This window comes from Sorex fumeus, unplaced genomic scaffold, assembly GCF_029834395.1.
Source record: "Sorex fumeus unplaced genomic scaffold, SorFum_2.1 ptg000094l, whole genome shotgun sequence".
Classification (NCBI taxonomy): domain Eukaryota; kingdom Metazoa; phylum Chordata; class Mammalia; order Eulipotyphla; family Soricidae; genus Sorex; species Sorex fumeus.
The window spans coordinates 5,125,094-5,148,034 of NW_026606151.1; the positions used below are offsets into that span (position 1 = coordinate 5,125,094).

General features: G+C 38.5%; 1 protein-coding gene and 1 non-coding gene across 5 annotated transcripts in view; both read left to right on the forward strand.

The window, feature by feature from the left end:
• The first annotated feature begins 3,505 nt into the window (after window positions 1-3,505).
• PHACTR1 (phosphatase and actin regulator 1) overlaps window positions 3,506-22,941 on the forward strand; it is a 565,331-nt gene continuing 545,895 nt past the window's right edge. The window contains exons 1-3 of one of the 4 annotated variants that reach the window (XM_056132319.1): window positions 3,506-3,779; window positions 4,364-4,410; window positions 5,551-5,703. In XM_056132319.1, coding sequence (XP_055988294.1) covers window positions 5,601-5,703 — 103 coding nt within the window. In that variant the 5' untranslated portion in view covers window positions 3,506-3,779; window positions 4,364-4,410; window positions 5,551-5,600. Of the gene's footprint in view, window positions 3,780-4,064; window positions 4,083-4,363; window positions 4,411-5,174; window positions 5,275-5,550; window positions 5,704-22,941 lie in introns of those variants that run through there. The other 3 variants (XM_056132324.1, XM_056132320.1, XM_056132321.1) reach the window with 3 other exon arrangements.
• On the forward strand, window positions 13,906-14,069 carry LOC130040508 (U1 spliceosomal RNA). The gene has a single exon (XR_008794999.1). It is a non-coding gene; the product is annotated as a U1 spliceosomal RNA (small nuclear RNA).

Sequence of the window (22,941 nt, forward strand, 5' to 3'; positions counted from 1 at the left end):
ATGGAATATTTGATGTACCCTTACTGCTTAATAACAAATTTTAATGATCAGGACAGGGCATATTTCTTCTGAGTTAGAGTTTGTTTGATAAGGAAGTGATTTGTGAAGCAGAAAATAATCATTGCTATTGAAATATATCCAAGAGAGGGCCAACTTCTTAGAAAATAAATGAACATAGTGTTTTCTTGTTATGCACACTAACCCTGAGACAAAAGTTTTCAACCAAGATTCTCAACCTGTCCTGATTTTAAATAGCTTCTAATTTTCTTAAACTAAACTTATTTGTTTGTTAGGGAAAGTTGTGCCTTCTTAAAGACACAGACATGTATTTCAAGCATATATTCAAGAGCTTGAATATATTCAAGAGTTTCTTCACTCCATTGAGACGCCCTCTTGAAATATGACTCCATTTGTGTTTAACTGAATATGTTTTCCCCTTTGTATATAGAAAACTCACATACATATCCTTTTACTACCAAACCAAAACAAAAGACACATCTATACCATATAACTTATTATTAATAATTCTAGATTATTTATTTCAGCCTTACAGTATAAACTTTTAAAAGTAATTTTCATTTCTACTTCACTGGCATATGCTAATACTAAATTAACATTTAAAACTCATGTCTTAAGGATGTTTTGGGCTGAATTGTTTAGTACTATGTGTTATTATATCTTTGCCTTCTTGGCAAACTTGGCCTAACTTTGTATAACTTTGGCCTAACCTTGCCTTCTGTGTATGGTTCTATTATGTTTACAAACAAGGGGCCATTATAAATGTCTCTTTCTAGCAGATTAAAGTATATAGCGGAGCTGAAATGATTACATTTTGACAATGGGCCTTTAAACATTACAATGTTTCACCACCTTCAAAAACAATTTCTCATACAATATTGCTATAACTAATCTATTGCTTTAGTCTTTAGAGAGTAAGGTCGTTTTTTTTAATGGAAGTAATATGTTTGTAGGATTATATAGAATTTTAGATGCACATCATTATATATATATATATATATATATTTTAATTTATTGAATCACTGTGGGAAAGGTTGCAAAGCTTTCAGGTTTAGGTCTCAGTCATGCAAATATCAAACACATTTCCCTTTACCAATACTTATTTTTTACCATGAAGAACCCCAATAAAACCCCATCCCCCATCCCTCCCCGTCCCTGTGAGGCAGATGAATTCTAGTTAACACTCTATCTGCTTTGATTAGATTCATTGTTTCAATAAAAGATTCACCACTATTATTTAGAGTTTACCCCCCCCCCCCCAAATCAGACATGCTGAAAAAGCATTGTGAAGTGATTTGCTTTCTACAGCTGGGTTCAAGAATTAAATGTTGGTTTTGGATTTCTGCTATTTTACCTATTGACCCTGGAACTATTTCTACTGAAAGTCAGATAGTTAAGAAATTGGTTTCTGTGTTCTGGAGTCGTGGCCGTGCTGGAGAGCCGCTAGTGGGGGGCAACAGGTGGCCTCGGTAGGGCGTGAAGGGCGGACCGAAACGCCCCCCTTCCCATGAGGTTTTAGTCGCCCCCACACTCCCGGCTCATACCTGCTGTCCACAAGGCTCCCATGTGGCCGCCATCTTTCTTTCCAGAGAGGAGAGGGCGAATGGGGCAACACCCTTTCCCCTCCGGCAGACTTGATGGCCTGGATTAACGCATAGTCTGTTCACTTTTCTGCTCCAAGCTGCCGGGTTCTGCATTAAGTCCTTGTGCTTCTGGGGCCGTGGCTGGATGCACATCATTATAAATCAGCATGTGTACATATCATATTAAGTTCTCCACTAACAATCTAATTTTATTCTTCACCAAACAATGGATCTCTTTGAACTGATTTACTTAACACTACCCCCTTTCCTTCAGGTTCCTACCAATTTGATCTTATAGTATAAAAGTTTGATTTTGTTTGATTTAATCAATTTGTCCTTTTTTTCTGCACCACATGTGAGTTAAACCATTTGAAAATCAGTTTTTGAAAATCTTCTTCAGAAGCCGATCCGATTATGTTCAAAATTTCGGTGATTAAATTATTAAGTAAAGCTAAGTCCCCTCTTGTCACAAATGAATAATCATCTACCCCAGATACATTTTTTTAAGTCAGGATCCTTTTACATGATGGGATCATGGTGTAAGAGGCTTACGACTTCCCATTCTTTGTCAGCTTTCCATAAAAGATTTCAAACCCATCCAGGAATCAACTCTGTCTTTCACATTTCCAGCTTGCCCTTTTTCTACAATCACACATTTATTTCTATTCACCTAAACACCTAAATGTTTGTGTTTGTCAGCAGTGGTAGACAGGGTAGACAGTCTTCTCTCTCTTTCTCTTCTCTCCCTCTCTCTCTCCTCTCTTTCTCTCTTTCTCTCTCCTCTCTTTCCTCTCTCCCTCTCTCTCCTCTTTCTCCCTCTCTGTCTCCCTTCCCCTCTCTCACCTTCGTCCCCTCCCCCTCTCTCTCCCTCTCTCTCTCTCTCTCTCCCTCTCTCTTTCTCACTCTCACACATTATAATTTCATAAAGTGACAATAGAAAGTTCAGAACCTGTCGCCCACACCTTACAGTAAGCTAAGGGAACCAGCAGTCAGCTTTCTCTAAATGTCAAGTGTTCAGCTTACCTCCCTCCATTGGAAACTGAATAGAACTGTAACCTTCGAAAAGTAAGTCCTTGGATTTGAGCAAAGCTTTCAAAAAATTGTGGGTTCAAAAGATTGCTTTCCCTACAAGGGCTGTGTGATTTGATGATTCCAGTTTCCTCCTCCTTCAGGCTCAATTCTCGGCAACACCAGCTTGGTGTTGGATTTGCCCTGATTGCAGGAAGAAGCAGCAGACAAACAGCAGGTGATTTTTTCTCAGGTCTGTCTCTGTAGGCTCCTGCAGAGTTATGTGTATAGAGAGGAGGGGGCTTTGGTGGTCTTCCTTTTCAAATGCAACTTCTTTTCCTTTAACAATCCAACCTGCTGTACACCATTTCATACTTCGCTATTAGTGCTGCCTGGGCAATAAAGGATTTGTGGGAAATACAAGGTAAGCCTTGAATTAGGCTATCATTACCCCATTCATGCGAATCTCCAAGTATTGTGTCCGAAGGTCTCTGCGGGGAGTTAGCAAGAACCTAGGCTCAGGGGTCCAACCATCATATTTTGTGTGTTGTTCAGATAATTTTGCAACATTCAGACAGAAAAGGAATGCATTTAAACAGATAGGCATGATGTGGACTGGAGATTTAAGCAAGCAATCAGAGGCACGCCAGGAAGAAAGGCCAGGCCAGAGGGAGGGGTTAAAAACAAATGTTCATTTTCTATGTCACTCAAAAAAAAAAAAAGAATCAGCTTGAAATTATAATTACCCACCTTGTTCTGCAGCTCAGAATAAAAGTGACGTTGCACTGAACTCCACCAAGCAGCCATCGTGATTAGAAAGTACTCCACACCTTAGAGAACTGAGGAGACATGAGCATCATTTTAAATGCAAATTAAATTGAGGGGGTAGCAGAGAGAACACATCAAAGACAGTAAAACAAAACCTTTCAATTTTCTTAAATTAGCAGTCTAATGTGTTCTAAAGAGCAGCTCCCCTCAGATCTCATCTGAGGGGTTGAATTTCATCACAATATAAAATAGGCAAATCCATCACTTTCCTCTGCTCAGTGCTCTTGAATTGAAATTGAAGGGAAATGAGAAGCTGTTCATTTGGGTTCCTGGGCTCTGCCGCGTGCACAGCAGCTGCAGTTTAGACTCAAGTGTCCTGCTGAACAGGGTCAACAAGTGCTGGTGAGTACCTGCTAACTTCAGACTCTTCCTTTCCTCTGTCTTTCGGGCTACCTTTCCTGTCCAAAGCACTCGCTTGCGGGGAGGATTCTCCCCCAAAGATTTCTGTTTAGAATTCATCTTTCAAAACCCGGGAAATTCCAGGCAGCTTTTTAAGCTTTTTTTTCCAGTGACTGCTTCACAGAAGGGAAGTTATTTTCAGCCTAGATGCTGGTGACTGATCTGTACGTTAATTATAACAGGGGAATGTTGAACATATGCTAGGTAAAATAGCCTTTTTCCGACCACCCTGAGCCAACCTTTCAGGTAAGAACTGGGACCCCTGACAATTTCCAGACAACTTTCCTCTTAAATTAGCTGCTTAATCATGTAATTCGGTGGGAGTTGCAAATCAAACTGGGACTGGGAAAATAAATGATTAAAATCGCAAACTGTTTTTTTTTTAAATGACTATGGAATTTTTCTGCATAAGAGATGGGAGGGGGAGTGAAATGAATAGACCCACGTGATAGTTAGATGTAGATCTTGATGGTGATGGTTTTCTGCCAAATTTTACACAGCAAACTGGTCATTTTCTTTCTTCACAGAGGAGGCTACAAAGAGGCTGGGGCTGGCGTCACCTTCTGTTGCTAAGGTAACGTGTTCTGGCCATTTTATCTGCAAAAGGAAGTTTAGTGGACAGTATACATTATTCATCATCGTGCTAATCAAACAATCAAAATTGTTTACTTTCACTGGGAATATTTAGTGCTATGAAAGCCACTTAGGCTGAAAGAACTCTTGCTTTTCCTGCTGGAAATTATTTCTTGATATAGCTAAATCTATCCATTTTGCAGTAAGTATAAATTTCTGTTGTGTATTTATTTTTTAAGTTTTCTCTTACTGGCCTTAATTTCTTGAAATATGCACTGGTAGAAAGGGAAAGCTATTGAACTGAAGCCTTCTTTGATTTTAATGTTGATTTTTCTTTCCCCAAACATCCTGAGAAATAGAATTACTTTGTTTGTGAAGTGTCAGAGAAAAGCTATGCTAGAGAGAACCCAACAAGCTAAATGTTTTTCAATGATGTGTATTAGCTTTCCTGACAGGCTACTATGTGATCATATTATGGGGTTCATTGCAGTTCTGAGATAATTATCTCCACTTTGCAAACTAGCAATTTTTTTTTTCTCAAAAGCAGCCTGTTCCAGGGGCAGGCAGGTGCTGATCTTAGGGCACTTTACAGAACATGTGAGGAAGTCTCTAAAAGGAAGGCATTTATTTTACAGCACACATGTCAGGCTGTGTTAGACACACCAGTCAGATCTCTGAGCAGCAGCTCTGATTCCCAGGAGAAGCTCGCTGCTCAAGGGGAATTGGAACTCCCTGAATCAGTTGGGGATCGATATTCATAACAGCTGACACTTAATGATGTCATTTATCAGACATGCCTTTGAAAACTGATAGCATGTGAATAGAACTGAACATCTTCCAGTTAATACTCAGCAAGGAAAGCCTGGTATGTGATCTCTCTTTAGCCTTCATCAAATGTTATTTCTGAGCAGAATAAATTATCTTTAATGGATGTTGGTTTAATGCTGCCTTTTCTCAGATAGAAGGAAAGCTATGCTGACGGGTAGAAATGTTAATCAAATAACATATATTATTATGATATAAAAGAAGAGATATTTCTTATTCTATAATTAGACACGTAGGCAGATACTTCTGTATAGAAAGGACCTTTGCATTTTTATTTTACAGTTTAAAATTTCGTGACTTTTTTCCTCTCTCATAGGTTTCCGAGTGACTGTTTTCTTTCAAAACTCTGTGCTTTGAACATTAAGGATGGATTATCCCAAAATGGATTATTTTCTGGATGTCGAGTCTGCTCATAGACTCTTGGATGTTGAGTCGGCTCAAAGATTCTTCTACAGTCAAGGAGCTCAAGGTAACCCAGTGGGGGAGAGAGAAGGGCTTCTTTTTTGTAGGGGGCTTTGATCTTAACAGCCCTGTCCACCCAGTTCTCCTGCAGATGCTCAACAATTGGGATCTCTAAATTAGTCACCTCTTGGCCTCTTGCTGGGAGGGAGGCAGTCATATAACACGCTGAGTAAATTCAAACTTCTCGGATGTGGTTTTAAGATAAAAACATAAAATAAATAACCAGGACACCCCCTTTTGGGTGCAGATGTCTCCAGCAGAGAACTGTTATAAATGGATCCCCCACCTCCTGCACAAATGTGGAAGGTAATATGGATGCTTTTACCTCCCTGAAAAGGCTGAATTGTTCACGGAGGCTCCTGAGATGCGGGTACCCTGACCTACGTGCTGAAATCCTGCTGAATTAGGGCTCCTGAGTAAAGCAGTGAGCTTCTCCAGCTGCCTTATCTATTTTAGATGAATGCAGTTACCTACCACCTTAGGGAATTAGCAGTGCACTTGGAGAGCAGAAAGGAATGGCTGGTTGTGAAATGTGGCTGATCCGTGCATTTTGTTTTGTTGTTATGTTTTGTTTTGTTGAGTTCTAGGATGGAAGTTAAGGCCTCACACGTACATGGCAAGCACTATGCTGCTGATCTATGTCCCTGGCCCTGTACATTTTATTACCTACTTCAAGATGGGCAGTTAGACTCCTGCGGGCTCAATCTCCTGTTCCAGTTTGCAGTTAATGTGTTCTGCCAGCATGTGAGAGTACAGAAAGGAGCAGGAGTGTTTGATGGGATCTCCTGTCACGCAGGAGATTTTTTGAAAGCTTGTTTTCTTTTTTCCATGGAGTGTTTGGGCTATCCAGTCAAAGCCACCTGATGGTGGCCAAATCCCAGCAGTCCGAGGAGGGAGTACCATCCATTTTCTTAAATGAAAAAGCAGTTGGGTTTCTGGAAGTCAAGAACTGTGCTGTGAAGGAGAGGCTGTTTAGGTCATGCTGGCACCTTCACTGCTCAGAGCCAATGGTACTGCACAAGGGGCACATTTAATAGTCTTCCTCGGCTGTCCCTCTGTCTTTTCTGAATTGGCTTCATTTCACTTTGAAGTCAATTTTTCAGTGTAGTCTCAAATGCCTGCAAGCCTCCTGCTTCTTTGTTTCTGTTTTCCTGGGCTTGATTCAGTCTTCTGAAAGTAAAGAGGGGCTGAGAATTACACAGTGGGTTTGCTCAGGTCCGTGTGTACATCAGCAAAGTTTATATTAGCAAGTCAGATAAAATACTAAGCTCTTCTCAAGCTTCTGGTTGCATGGAACTAACAGAGCCCCTCTCAACCACCTAAAGAGACATTAAACTGTTACTGAACTAGAAGAAAGAGGCTGGCTAGAGCCACCAGCCTTTTCTGGGTCTGCCACATAAGCAGGTAGAGATATGAAGCCAAAGGGGTCTGGCTCAATCCCATCACCATCTTGATTTAAACATTGTTAAATTGGGTCCTCTCGATTTAAATGAGATAATAGGGCTCGGGTCATGTCATCTTCCTGAGCTGGTAGAGTGGAGAATGGCAATAGTGGGCAATTACTGTTGAAAAAAAAATAAAAACACCACTCAGTCCTATAGTTGGAATGGTGTAAGCCATTGAGAATGTAGATGCTAGGCTTCAGGAATTGGAGAGGCCGTGGGAGGCTTAGAAGACTCAAGCATCTTGGTGGAATGCTTTTACAATTGGGCCAGGACAAAGGACTGGACTACCTAACAGGTGCTGAGTTTTTATTGTCTCTGATAATCCATGAGGCAAAGAAGTCGTGCTCTCATGTCACAGATCAGAAAAGATAATAGCAGAAAGATTAGGACTTGTATCCAGCTATATCTAATTCAGTAAGTCCACAGGGGATGAAGTGCCCAAATCATACTTCCAGGAGGGAACAGAGGCTCAAGCTGAGCTTCAAGCACAGGCTCCAGGCATAAACTACTAACAAGAAGGTGGAAGTCACAGCTAGATCTTTTCTTACTTCTGTGTCCGTTCTCTGCACTATTTGCCCTATTCCTATGCACTGTCAATATTCTTGGACATTTAAGTCACCTCCAAAAGGGAAAATTCATTACAAGGCAACTAATTGAATAAAGTCACTAGGCAATTAAATTTATGACTCCTGCTGACAATTTCCCCTCTTCTATCATTTTAAGTAACTCTTGGCATTGGAACCAGGTGCTGTAGGCATTGTTATTTCATAATAATGCGCCTTTCCTGTCATCTACATTGTCTTGTGTAACAAAAGGAAATTCTGGCTTTGACAATTGATGAATAATAGCGCAGTATGCAACTTTCCTCTTCAAGTTGTATTTGGAAATCAAGAGGAATTCATATAACCACCCAATCACTTCTTGCTCCTCAACTCCTTCTAGCATAACCTTTTGCCCATCCTGTGAAGTCTGTCAGAATAGCTGACTTTTTGATCTTTAAGTAAATTATGCTCTAGACCTAAATTCAGAAACTCTGAGACTTCTCAGCTTGGCCCCAGGAGACAGAGACTGGGGGAGGGGGGCACTCAAGTATTGACAAATCATTGCCAACGGTCATAAGTCAGACTATGCTCAGACCCTGGGGCCAGTTCACTTTTGGGTGCTGATTATAAGACTTAACTGGTGCCAACACTCCTGTGATACCCATCCTAAAGTTTCTAGGCCTTTCTTTCATAGCAGTCTTGTCTATATTACATCTAAGATTGCACTCTATCAATTGGATTCCACACACGAAGTGCACAAGCTCACATAGATGGTTTCACTTTTGTAAGCCTCAGGCTTCTCATCAGAAGGAATACAATGCTAGCTCCAAATTCAGTGTTTTCTCTTAAATTCAGGATGTATGTATATAAAGTTTTTAGAAAATCATTTATATTGACCACTTATTAATGTCATTTTATTATGACTTGGGCTGGAGCGATAGCACAGTGGTAGGGCGTTTGCCTTGCATGCAGCCAACATGGCCGACCCGAGTTCGATTCCTCTGCCCCTCTCGGATAGCCTGGCAAGCTACCGAGAGTATCTCGCCCACACGGCAGAGCCTGGCAAGCTACCCGTGATGTATCCGATATGCCAAACACAGTAATAACAAGTCTCATGATGGAGAACGTTACTGGGCCCGCTCGAGCAAATCGATGAACAACAGGAGGACCTTTACCTTTACCTTACCTTTTTATTATGACTTATATGTCTAGCTCCACCTGGTAAACTCCTTAAATAGCATTTTCTAAGTACCTTGAACTATTGTTGATATGCAACAAAAGATCTCATATTTATTCAGTGTCCCTGTTTATCTGAAATATTTGCATCTTATAACAAAGAGAAACTTGGAGTGTATAAAAGAACTTTAGGTGATTCAAATATTTAGAAAATAAAAACTCCTAGAACCATTAAGAAATTAAAGTATTTAAGGCTCATAAGATGGTTCAAGTGGTAGTGTACATGCCTAGTATGTGTACAGCCCTGAATTAATCCCTGGCATTGCGTAGCCCCCAGAGCACTGTTGAATGTGACCTTGGTGGCCCCAGCTGGATAATCCCACAAAATAGCATTTCATAAAAAATAGACTTTGCTTCAAATTGAAGGAACAGATAAAATTAATTTTCAGATTCATACATAGGCCGGAAATGGAAGAAAATTATAATTCCACATCTGTTAAGCAAGAAAAAATTCATCAAAATAGAGAAAAAAAATACTGTGGGAGGAATTCAATGCATTACTGAAGTGAATTAACCTTTTAAAACAGATTTCCAAGGATCTCTGAAGAGTACCACTTAGAAGGACTTTTTAATATATAATAGCCTATGATGACTGAGTTTTTATTCTGCCTTAAAGTAGAATTATGAAATAAGTAACCACTGAACATTTACTGTGATAAATTGAATCAAGATCAATTCAAAATCGGCTCTGAATATGTTCAAGAAATGAGCGCCGAGCTACGTGTTCATTGGGGATCCCTTCCCATTTCTTCCTTGGATCATTAATGCCTACTCCAGTCCAGACACTACTGGGTTCAACTACCAACCAGCTTCTATCACTTTCCTGCCTCCAGTCAGACAAAATGGCAGGTGCTGTAGAGAGTCAGTTAAGTGCTCCCTGCCCCTTACCCAGCCAGCCCGGAGGCATGACATAGGAAAGCTGGCAAAGGCATTTTAGAAGCATTGATGAGTGGTTGCCAGACTGCCATCCTTCTCTGTGTTAGAAGGAAGACAATAATTTTCTAAAAGTCTTTCCGACTGTCCTCAAGGTCTTCCTGCCCGGGATTTAGATCTAGTTTCTATCTGAACCTATAAATCTAAATTGCTCCAAAATGAAAACAAAAACCTAAGGTAGAACCAGAGAAGGTAAAGCAAGTTGGTCCCCTCCGGGGGCCTGATTGCCTCCTGAATGATCGTTTTTGTCATCTATAGTTTAATGTCTTCATACTAGGTGAGATAGTTGGGTGGAACCGGCAAGTGTGATCCCTCTGTGTCCTTTTGGCAAGGCCTAATCTGTTTATTTGTGTTCATGCTGAGAAGTGATACTTTCATTTTCTTTTTTTAAAATTTTATTGAATCACCTTGAGATAGTTACAAGCTTTCATGTTTGGTTTACAATCACACAATGATCAAACACCCATCCCTCCACCAGTGCACATTCCCCACCACCAAGTATCCCCGGTATACCCCCCCTTTCCCACCCTCCCCCTGCCTCCATGGCAGACAATATTCCCCACACTCTCTCTCTACTTTTGGGCATAATGTTTTGCAATACAGACACTGAGAAGTTATTATGTTTTGTCCTTTATCTATACTCAGCACACATCTCCCGTCCCGACCAGTTCCTCAAGCCATCATTTTCTTAGTGATCCTTTCTCTATTGCAGCTGCCTTCTCCCCTTTGCTCATGAGTCAGGCTTCCACAATACCACTTCTGGGAATAAATCTCAAGGATAAAAAAAAAACAGTAGAAATGATACTTTCATTCAAATGCAGCTTCCAGCCCTGTTGTGGGAGCACAAGTCATCCCCTCAACAAACAGTTGTTTGTGGTTTGGATATTCTTCTTACCAGCCCCCAACTAGTCAGGAAGCAGCATGCTGTGCTTCACTCACGGGTGACAAGCTAACTACCAAGCCCTCCCTGCTAACATCCCACACACTCCATTTTAGACCTCTAATTGCTCACACCCAGGCTTTCCAAACCTGTGTTTAATACAGGGAACATTTTGTGTGAAGGAGCGACTGAAGGCAAATCAAGAGGAAAAATATTGTGGAAATAACCAGCCTGCCAATTTCATCCATATGTATGTAGATGGCAAGGAAATCTTCCATTTCTATAGCGTGTCCTTGGAACAATACTGTTATCTGCCCCCCGCCCCCCCCCCAAAAAAAAGCATTTCAATTCTGAGTGCCAATCATAGGTTACCTGAACACAGGCTCCAATGCTCTTTGTGCCTTTACCCCCAACTATCTGATCACGAGCACGATCACGATCATCCTGTTGTTCGTCGATTGCCTCGAGCAGGCACCAGTAACATCTTCGTCCTAGCCCTGAGATTTTAGAAGAGCCATATTCAATGCTCTTTCAGGGTTAGGAGAATGAAACCCATCATTTTTACTGGTATTTGGCATATTGAGTACGATGTGGGAAGTTTGCCAGACTCTGCCATGAGGGCAGGATACTTTAGGTAGCTTGCCGGGTTCTCCAAAGTAAGAACAAGATAATAAGATGTCGCTATCTGATATCTATGTAAAGTGAGTCAGAGCTTATATGGGGCCAGGAAGAGAGAGGATGAGACACAGAGAAGAAACTCCTATGAAAAATGCAGTGAAGGGGGCTAGAGCAATAGCACAGTGGGTAAGGTGTTTGCCTTGCACACGGCCGACCCGGGTTCGATTCCCAGCATCCCATATGGTCTCCTGAGTACCGCCAGGGTAATTCCTGAGTGCAGAGCCAGGAGTAAGCTCTGTGCATCGCCGGGTATGACCCAAAAAGCCAAAAAAAAAAATTCAGTGAAATCATCCAAATGAATTAATAACTCTCATTTGAGAGCTATTTAGGAAACAGAAGCCATTTAAGAAAGTGGATTGAAGATTCAGCGTATACACATCTGTACCAGCAATGACTATTTAGCATACACAAATAACAGATTCTTGGGGGAAAATGCTCACACCTCATTACCCAAGCATCCATTTTCTCAAAAACTTGTGACACCCTCAGTGACTGAGCTAAGGCAGGGAAAGGAAGGGTAGCACATCAAAATCAGCTCATGCTCAGTATCATTTTCAGTATTTGAATGCATATCTCAGTAGTAACTTAGACCTATACTCATATAAAACCATCAATAAATATTACTCTCTTTTTATATCTATTGTTTAAAAAAACTGAGAGGTTATTTTGTAGATCTGTGCATCTTTCATTAATAAAAGAAAAACAAAAATAACATTAAATAATTTTATTTTAAAATTAGGAAGAAGCCAACCGTATTCAAATCACATAGTACTCATTCATATTTTACAAAGTTGAAATTGTACCATCTACAAAATTCGAGTGTGAATGAAATGTTTTCAGGTACTGGCCAATGAGCATCTTTGTGTTTTAGAGCTTGAAGTAAAACAATCAGAGTTTGAGTTCAGACCATGATTTTCTCTTCCTAGCTGTGACAGATGGCAAGCTAATTCATTTTTTTCTTTGCCTCAATTTTCTATTTTGAATGAAAATGATTACACTAAGAGTTCCTAACCCAAACCATTATTTGGGGAATTAATTCAAACAAAGTATCATTTCACAAAGTATGGTACAATATATTATTTTCAAATAATACATAAATTATCTTTATGAGCATATGTTTATTTTAGAAAATACAAATTAATTTTTATTTAGATATGAAAATTTGCAACCAGACTTTCAGCTTATGAACAATTGCTTAGAACAAAATGAAGAGATAAGTTGTCTAAATAAAAATAACTAGTAATTAATTGTACAGATGACAATGATTTAGGAATGACAAAAGTTTGTCAATGCTGAACAAATAAATATGAACTATTCACACATCTATAATAAATTTTAGCTCTTTGATTAATTGTGTTTTGCTTTTGTCAAATCTCAGGAGAAAATGATGACCCCAGCTTCCCCAAAGAATAAGTTCCAACCTATCATAGCTTTTAAACCCTTGTGTCAAAAATTCATTCCAATTTCAAATTTCTAAGCCGGCTGGAGCGATAGCACAGCGGGTAGAGTGTTCGCCTTACAAGCGGCCAACATGGCCGACCCGAGTTCGATTCCTCCGCCCCTCTCGGAGAGCCCGGCAAGCTACCGAGAGTATTGGATATGCCAGACACAGTAACAACAAAGTCTCCAATGGAGACGTTACTGGGCCCGCTCGAGCAAATCGACGATCAACGGGAGGGCCTTTACCTTTACCTTTTACCTTGAAAACATGAGGCCATTGTGAAACAAAACAAGAAAAAAGAAAGTTTGATTTATTTTTCACGATAGCACAGCGGGTAGGGCGTCTGCCTTGCATGCAGCCAACATGGCCGACCCGAGTTCGATTCCTCCGCCCCTCTCGGAGAGCCCGAAGCTACCGAGAGTAGTCGATATGCCAGACACAGTAACAACAAAGTCTCCAATGGAGACGTTACTGGGCCCGCTTGAGCAAATCGACGATCAATGGGAGGACCTTTACCTTTACCTTTTTAAGGTAATGTGGTTACAATAGTAAAACTTTGATTTTTAAAACAAAACTGTGACTGAATTCCAAAAACATCTTCTTTGTAGTTCATCTGCCTGCTGGATACTTCCTTCGCTCCTATTCTTTGGGAGTTGGAACCAAGTGGGACTGAAGTCCCTAGAGTTCCAGCACAACCTCAGTTGTCAGTGTGCTCTTCCAGGTGGTGTTTCAATGAATCAGCACTTACCTAGAAATAAGAAAACAGATGTGAAAGAATTCACTTTAGATTGCATTTCTTTTTATTCTACTTCATTCCCTTAAATCACAATTACGATCATCCTGTTGTTCGTCGATTGCCTCAAGCAGGCACCAGTAACATCTCCTTCTTCCTAGCCCTGAGATTTTAAAAGAGACATATTCAATGCTCTTTCAGGGTTAGGAGAATGAGACCCATCATTTTTACTGATATTTGGCATATTGAGTACGACACGGGAAGTTTGCCAGACTCTGCCGTGAGGGCAGGATATTTAAGGATTCCCTTAAATAAAACATAATATTTACCTAGCAGGGAAGATACTGTGACCATAAAGGTGGTTTTCCCAGGACAAGGCTTATCTGTTGCACTCCTGATGTGCTGACCCCTGAGATTTCCCAAAATGTGGGAAAATCGACAGCATAATTTGTGGTAGTCGGGGATTGCATGAACACTCTCCCCTGACCAAACACCTTGCCCCCCAAACCAAACCAAAAAGAACCACAGTAGTGTGTAGAAATTGACATAAGAAAATCATGAAAACAGTGACCCAAGCCCTGTAAACCTTAATAACATTATTGCACCATTATTACTAAGATTAAAATAGCAAAAAATGTATTTGGATTAGTGTACCTTCAATTAATATATATTCTCAACAAACGTGATTAAGGAACAATGTGTCACAATAAAGAAAAGAACATTTTTTGAGTAATTGTTCCATATCTTCAAGAAACTCACAAGCACTATACAAAACTCACAGACACTGTATCCCCTTGTCAAAGCAACACGGCATTTTAAAAGGGAAAAGTGAAAGTTAAGAACTTTCTTTATCTGAAGGGACTTCCTCTGCATCAGTGCTTAAATATATTCTGTTTGTTGGTTCATTTTTCAGTCCAACAGTGCTGGGGCCACCAGGGCTACAAATCCTGCAATGCTCAGTGGACTGGCACATGAGAATTTTACATGGTTGACTTGATTCATGCCTAAACTTCATCCTGGGATTACAGAAAAAAATATTCCTTCCAGAAAGCTAGTACATATAGGCCCTCCATAAAGAGTTCAGTATGACTGCATCATAAAATGCAAGGTGAAGTTATATCTGAGATGGGAGGAAAAAGTAGGTTTAAGGAAAAAGATGATCTTGAAGTTCATATTAAGAAGTTTGTCCTCTATAGAATAAGGAATAGAATATTACAAGAACTTCTAAAGCCAAAAGAAATCATGAGGTTTCTAGGCCCACTGATCGCAAACCTTGCTACATTCCAGAAACATTTATTGTGTAAGCCCTATTAAGGTGAATCCTGGAATTCCAGTTTGGTTTTCTGGGTCTTCCTTATTTTTAAGAAGCTTTGTTTTTGTGTGTGTGTGTGTGTGTGTCTCCCAGATTCTGGGAAGCAAATAAGATGGTGTCTGAAATCTGGGACCTATTGACTATTCTAGTTTTTATACTTTTATAAAATAGAGCTTAAAGAGATAAATAAGTAAAATGGAATAAAAACCCAAGATTACATGTAGCAACAGTTCATCGTTATTTGAACACTAATTCTGTGCCAGGGATTCTTGCTTGACTCAGTTGAACATGAGAAAATATTCATAAATCAACCAGTATATTCACAAAAATAAATTCTGGGAAGATGTATATGTTTCTAGGTTAGTAGTCAGGAGGGGATATCAGTTGTTCTGCCTTTAAGTTATTTTTAGTTAGGAGAAAGAGTATTCTGGGCATTGTGAAACCATCTGATAATACATGAAAATAGATAATATATGAGTGACCAGTACATATTACAGAATAAGAGATATTCTGTAGATTTGGAAATGGAAAGAAAAGATTAAAATAGAAGGCAGCAGTCAAGGCATGTGAGGTTTTGTATACTTACGGAATTCTGAACCTGAAATGTAGTCCACTAAGAATTTAATGCAGAGGAGATCTATTGCTAGATTTGACTTTTTTCAAGACCACCAAGATAGAAGACAGATTAGAGGGAGGTAGAGGCAAAAATGAGAATGACCAGGAAACCACTACAAACACCCAGAAAGTAAGACAACCTGAAAAGAAAATCGAAAGTGAATTAAACAAGAGAAAGGGATCTTCAAATATTAACATTATATGGGGTCAGAGAGATCGTACAATGGGTGAGACACTTGTCTTAAATGTGTCTGACTTGGGTTCAGTCTTCAGCACCCCTAAAGGTCTCCAGAGTGATCCCAGAGCACTTTAAATCCAGGAGTAAGCCCTGAATACAGCTGGGTGTGAGCCAAAAACAAAATAAAAAAACTAAAAAATTTAAGATTCTTTACAGATTATGTGGGCTGGAGAGATAGCATGTAGGACATTTGCCTTGCATGCGGCTGACACAGCCAACCCGAGTTTGATTCCTCCACCCCTCTCAGAGAGCCCGGCAAGCTACGGAGAGTATCTCGCCTGCACAGCAAAGCCTGGCAAGCTACCCATGATGTATTTGATATGCCAAATACAGTAACAAGTCTCACAACGTTACTGGGCCCGCTCGAGCAAATCAATGAACAACGGGAGGACAGTGAAACAGTGATGCAGGTTATGTGATGGTAATGTGAGTTGACTGAAAAATAAAAGAGAGGTACCCCCAATGGTCTCTATATTTTATTTTTACCCTTCGATGAATGATGAAGTTTTTCACTGAGAGAGTAAATATAGAAAGAGAATAAAGATAGAGGGAGAAAGCTAAATTCATTTTATAATTTATTGAATATTATGTTGAACTTGGATAGCTTTTGGAATAACAAAACTTAGATTAGCAGCCAGGAATGAGTTCTGTAAGTCTAAAGATTGGTATAAAGATTTGGGGAAACTATCCAAAATTTTTATGTGCCTATAATAATTTCCCTACCAAGCTTTACAGCTGCCACACTATGTGATTCCACTAGATCTATAATTTTCTTGTCCATAGTATTTAGAGAATGCAAATATTGCTAATGATATATCTTCTTTTGGGGGCTACAAATACAATATTTTCTCCAGAGCACTAAAACTTAACATGAACAGTCCATTTGAAATATTTATATGACGTAAGCATTTGATATTACCAACAATATTTAAAATACTTGTTTGTGTTTTTATAAATCCTGATTTTGGTCATCCAAAGAAAATATGATTTTTTTTTAAATTTTAATGCAGCTCAATCACTACAGGGCCATGAACTGCCACAGAATATTGCTGTCAGGGAGGAAGAAAAAGAGATTCAGCTCTAGCTGGACAAAAATAGACTTTGCTTTTCTTTTGAACCTATGCAGTAAGATCTTCTGTTCCATTTAGTTGATTATGCACTATTTGGTGACTAAATTTGATAGGTGACAGTCAGAGAAAAAAACTACATGGCTTAGCCTAATTTAATCCTTGTCTTTGAAAAGTGAGACTGCAAACATACCATAGGAGTGACTTTTACATTAACCCCAAATTCTCTGCTAACATAATAATCTGGGGTGTGCATTGACTTTGCCAAAGCAGAAGAGAATGAATAGAAAACTCACCTTGTATGTACCAGGAGCATAGTTATTTTTTGCTTTACTCATACTTTAGTCTTGAAGAAAGAAATTTTCATAGTACTTCTTTTCTACTTCTTTTTACAAAATAAGGAATCCGTGTCTCTTCTGAAAAAGTCAAGAAATTTCCTAAACTCACAGAGTTATTAGGAAGTTTGTCATTGTATAGTACAGGAGGTAAGGTGTTTGCCTTGCACGTGGCTGACACAGGTTCAATCCCAGGCATCCCTTATGGTAACCCGGCCCAATGATAGCAATTCCTGAGTGCAGAGCAGGTATAACTCTTAAGCATCGCTAATTATGACCCCCCAAAAAGATATACACATATACATATACATATACATATACATAGTCTAGAGATTCCATAAATATTTAGGATGATTTTTAATCCTTGTGTATTGTCATTTATAGTTCTTCTTTTCCAAAGTCAATTCAGACTAGATTGTTCCACAATAAATCCCAAATTGAGAGATGCCTTAGAGAAAAGCAATTACTCTCTGAAAGCTGTCAGAGCTATTTGATCAGAGCATTGAGAACTTTTCAGTTCTTCTGCGAGTAGCCAATTATGCCCAAGTTTGTCCTAGAACTCCTGGTGTTCTCATTCCATTATGTAGTACTGTTGCTGATCTAAGCAATACTAGGAAAGGTGTCCTTGAGCCTATGTGAGGGCATCTACATATGTTCACTCAGATGCAGAATTTTTCCATGTTATTTTTAAAAGATTTTTAAAAAATGAGTCATTTTATGTAGTTACAATCTTTTAGGTTTATCTTTATATTTTGTTTTGTTTTGAAGTAATTTAAATTTTGTTTGTTTTCTTTGGGACCACACCTGGCAATGTGTAGGATTTACTCCTGTCTTTGTGTTCAGGAGTCATTCTGGGTGATATTTGAGATACCATACACAGTGTCCGGAATAAAATCTGAGTCAGCCTTACGCAAGGCAAGCCCCAAACCCACTGTACTCTCTCCAGCACTGAAATAAAAAAAATTATTTAATGAAATGTGAGGAAGGAAGGAGGGAGAAAGAGAGAGAGAAAGAGAGAGAGAGTCAGACAAAGAGACAGAGACAAAGAGACAGAGAGAGATGTGTTTAAGAGAGAATAAAGACTTCTCCAGAGGAAAAAAAGCCTAGAAAGGTTATATATAATTTCTACAAATTGTGTTGTCCAAGAGTTCCTTACATACATAAAAGTTAAACTGGGTGTTGTGACAGGGCAAAAAGCTTTGGACTATTTATGGTCTTTCCAGATTTTTAATCCCAACTTTTTTATTCTCATGTAGCATCTCCTTTGCTGAAGGGGATCCACCCTTCTCTGGATGGTGCCTTGGTTTCTGCATCTGTGTAGTGTCTCATAATCGACTTCATGTTTGTATTTTTGTTTTTACATAATTTAGATGGAAAACTATCACTGTGGGATGAAGTTGTACCTATCCCTGAGGTCGATTTACAAAGGTGAGGTGGTGCAGGGAAAACAATCTGCCTAAATTCCCAATTTCACACATAACATTTGTATAAGATTTTTTAAAACATAGATGAACAACAAAACAAAACTCAACCATCTCGTTATCTAAAAATAGGCACTATTTATAACCTGCTGAAAATTCTTCCATTCTTTCTCTTATACATGGTTATACACACCCACACATGTATACATTTTTGTAACCTAATCAAAGTTCTTATGTTTATTACCTTTAATTTTCTCTGTTTTGAACAATAAATTGCTATATATATGGTTCATTTAACTGACATAGGGAATAATACGACAGGTTTTGGACTTACAGAAAGGGTCAAGAATAGTTTGTTTTGCCCAAAGAATGGGCTTTTCCAGATGAGTTTATTTGACTGCCATTATTTATTAGACAGAGTTTCTTTCTAATACTCTGTGGTCTGATCTCTGTCATCATCCCATATACAGATCCAATAAAAGTACAAATAAATTACATACTGAATCTATATGAAGCAAAACTGTTAGACACATACAGTGAGAAAATGCACTTTTCCTGTCTACCATTAATCACAATATGCTTTAATATTATTATAACCAGATTTAACACATTGTTGCTTTACATTTCATAGCATTACTTTAGTTACATTGAACATTTAATTGAGAAAGAACTTTATTCAACTGACTTATTTTCAAGGTAGTTAAATATGTTCAGATAAGGAAGGAAAATCCAAAGTAAAATGGTTAATTAAATACCTAACATACAGCAGAAACTATGGGTATTTTCATTCAAAATCACAAATTTATGATGTATGTATTGCTGTCCCCCAATTTATCAGATAATAAATTGGTCCTGGTTAGTAGGATCATAGAACTATGAAGAAATAGAGCCAAGACACAACCTTAAAACTTTCTCCACTCTACTTTTCCATATAGCATTCCATCTTTCTGGAAAGAGATGACTCTAAATCAGATAGATAGATAGATGATGGCAAAATGAGAGCTAGTAGTCTGTCTCCTATTCCCTTTTTTATGTGTTTACTAGTCTGCTATGATGTTGTCTAGATCTCCACATTCTTTTGTGCACAGGACTCAAAAGAGATTTAAATCCATGGTCTTTGCCTTAAGTTTACTTTCCAATGACCAAATCGAGAAGTTTGACACCCAAAGTTATATGCATGTATATGACATCATTTGATAAACTGAACATTACTTAGAAATACTGGAACTTTGGGGTTTAAAATTAGGTCATTAATTATAGCAACAATATAGAAAACATACTGTGTAACAAATGCAAAATTAAAGTAATGAGGTCTAGCCTTACCTGGACAAGATCATCTAAATACAATTAGAAACATGACTTGTATATCTTAGCCAAGCATGTTGAGCAATAGAAAGCTGTGAGGGTTTATGTCCAACTCAATTCAACGGAAAAAGCTTGAAACATATTTCCCTTTTCTGTATCTAGCATGTTTTAGCAGCCAGCCCCCAGGCACTCTGCACAGTGTCTACTTTAAGAAGCTGGGGGAAAGGAAGCACGAAACATTTGCTGCCCGCCTACCATTTGCCAGGCTCTGTGTTAGGTGTTTTACATCTATTACATAATGTTTTATTCTCCCAAAGCCCAGTAAGAGTGTTTTACTTATTTCTAGTTTATATATAAAGAAACAAGATCCTACCTGGAGAGTTACTTTTTCCCCCCAAGATGCACTAAGCATCACACCTAGAAACTATGTCAAGGTTAATTTCACCTGAATTATAAAAATAGTTTTAAAATAAAAAAATATTATTGGTGATTTCCTTTACCAAAGATTTCATATAAATTCCCTATTTGAATCCCCATAGAAATTCAAAAGTTAGGTACTATGCAAGAGCCATTTTATAGGTACACAAGAAGTGATTTGCATGAAATCATGTGACTATTAGTAATGAAACTTGGATATAAACTCAAGAAGGCTAACCTCAATACTCGTGCCATTGTCTCTTAGTTTATATTGTTCAAGAAGAAAACATCCACGCTGTCAAGTTTATACACTCATACAAAGTGAAAATTGCAAGTGCCACAGGTAGACAGATATATTGACAAAAGGGTGATATTGTATTCTCATAAAAGTGGGAGGTTAAGGATGGAATAAAAACACGGCAGTCATAAATGCTGGGCAGAGTTTAGACATGCACAGGTAGAGAGCTGGCAGGGGCAGAATGAAGGATTTTCCAGTGGGTAAATTTGTACTGTCATTTGACAAGTTTTTCTTAATTCTTGTTTGACTCCCTCTCTTATGTTTGTGAATTTGTCCATCAAACTGACAAAAATGTAGCTTTTCTTACAGAAATAGATAGCAAGTAAGCGGGTGTGATTGAGTCTCTGAGTCCACTAGAATCCATTTGGATTACTTAGCTAGGGCTGCACATCAAAGTATCACAAGGTGTAGTTAGCTGTTTAACCAACATTCTTTATCTTTCTTTTTCTGTGGGTCAGAAATTTAAGAGTAAGCAGATCGTTCTGACTGAGCATCTGAGGTAAAACTCCTCACTTTGGTCAGGCTGTAGTCATCAATAGATGGGCTTCCAAAACAGCTCACAAACACGGCACTCAACTAACTGGAAACCTCAGTTCCATGCCTCCTGAGCCTCTTCAAGTCATCTTGGGTGTCCTCACGGCATTCAGTCCTACAGCAAGAGGTACAAAGAGAAAGCAAGACAGGAGTCACAATGCATTGTGTGAAGTAATGCACTCTGACTTCAACTGAATTCTAATGTATATTGAAAGCAACCTTGAATCACTGTGGGAGATGATACCAGGCCAGGATTTTAAAGATTTGAGAAACAATGGGGTTCATCTTCAAAGATGGCTAGGCTATGCATAAGATATTATGAGACTATGAAAAATGGCCCAGAGATCACTCCTGGTGGTGCTCAGGGGTGGCGGCTATTGAATCTGGATTGGCCACAAACAAGGCAAATGCCCCATCTGTTGTACTATCCCTCCAGCCCAGAGAACATAAAATTTTCCAAAGCAGCAAAGAACATGACTCTTATACATAAACACATTTTGTTAATATGTCTCATATCTATGCATAATAATTTGGCACAGTTTTACACAAACCAAAATGTAAATTGCACAAACCGATCCCTCAGTAGGATAACTATGAATTATTCTTGCATCCTTTTTTTCCCTCAGGAATTTATTTAAGCAAAGCTAGAGTTAAACCCTAAAGAAATATTTAAAATGTAATGTTAATATTAGACCCATTAATACAGGATACAGGGCTTCCCAGAATGCCCAGACATGGAACCATCACATTAGGAAAATCTTCACCTTTGGAACATAACTACAAAAGTTGTGGTCTTCACATTTCTGCATTTCCTTGATATATAGAGTGTTTTCAATTTATTTAAATTACACTTGTATCTTTATTAAGTTTCTTCCTATGCTTGCTATGGTCTTATATTTCATTCTTTTTGAAGTGGAAATTTAGATTGTAGAACTAAAATCTTTCCATTTCTCTCATGTAGGCATTTAGCTGTAATTTTCTCATTAGTACTGACATGCCTACATATTGGTTGTATCAAAAAGATATTTTGATGATCAGAAGTTTTTATTTCAATTATACTAATATGCCAATCTATTTTATGATTGTTATCATATAGTACTATTTTAAAATCTTTGCTGATGTCATAGACTATTTTCATATGAAATAGTTTATCTAGGAACTTGAATATATACTCTCTTTTTTTTTGCTTTTGGAGTGACACCCGGCAATGCACAGGGGTTACTCCTGACTCTACACTCAGGAATTTCCCCTGGCGGTGCTCAGGGGACCATATGGGATGCTGGGAATGGAACATGGGTCGACCACGTGGAAGGCAAACGCCCTACCCACTGTGCTATTGCTCCAGCCCCCAGGGATTTTTACTTCTTATATGGTTAGCCAACTAATCAATCTTTCCCCTTCATTATTGCAATAGAACTCTTGGTTGATTCTATCTTCTTTTCTATCATTATATTACTCTTACCTTTTTGAATTATCTATTTTTATAAGTTTTATATATTAAATTATAAATATTTCAGCTATTTTTTATTTGTGATTATCAGAATATGGTTAATCTTATCCACCTGAAAATGTATGTAAAATTTTAATCAGCTTATCAAATTTCCAGAAAAGCTAAGATTTCGATTGGCATTGTGTTCAAGACATAGATCAATTTGAAGAGGCTAATATCTTTTATTTCCTCTTAAAATTTTTTTATTGTAGTCATACTTTACAATTGAACAATACTATCTAAAATGGAGTTTCACACATACAACATTCTAACACACCACATCCTCTCTCCCGAGTGTCCATTATTTATTTACCTCTACCACTGTC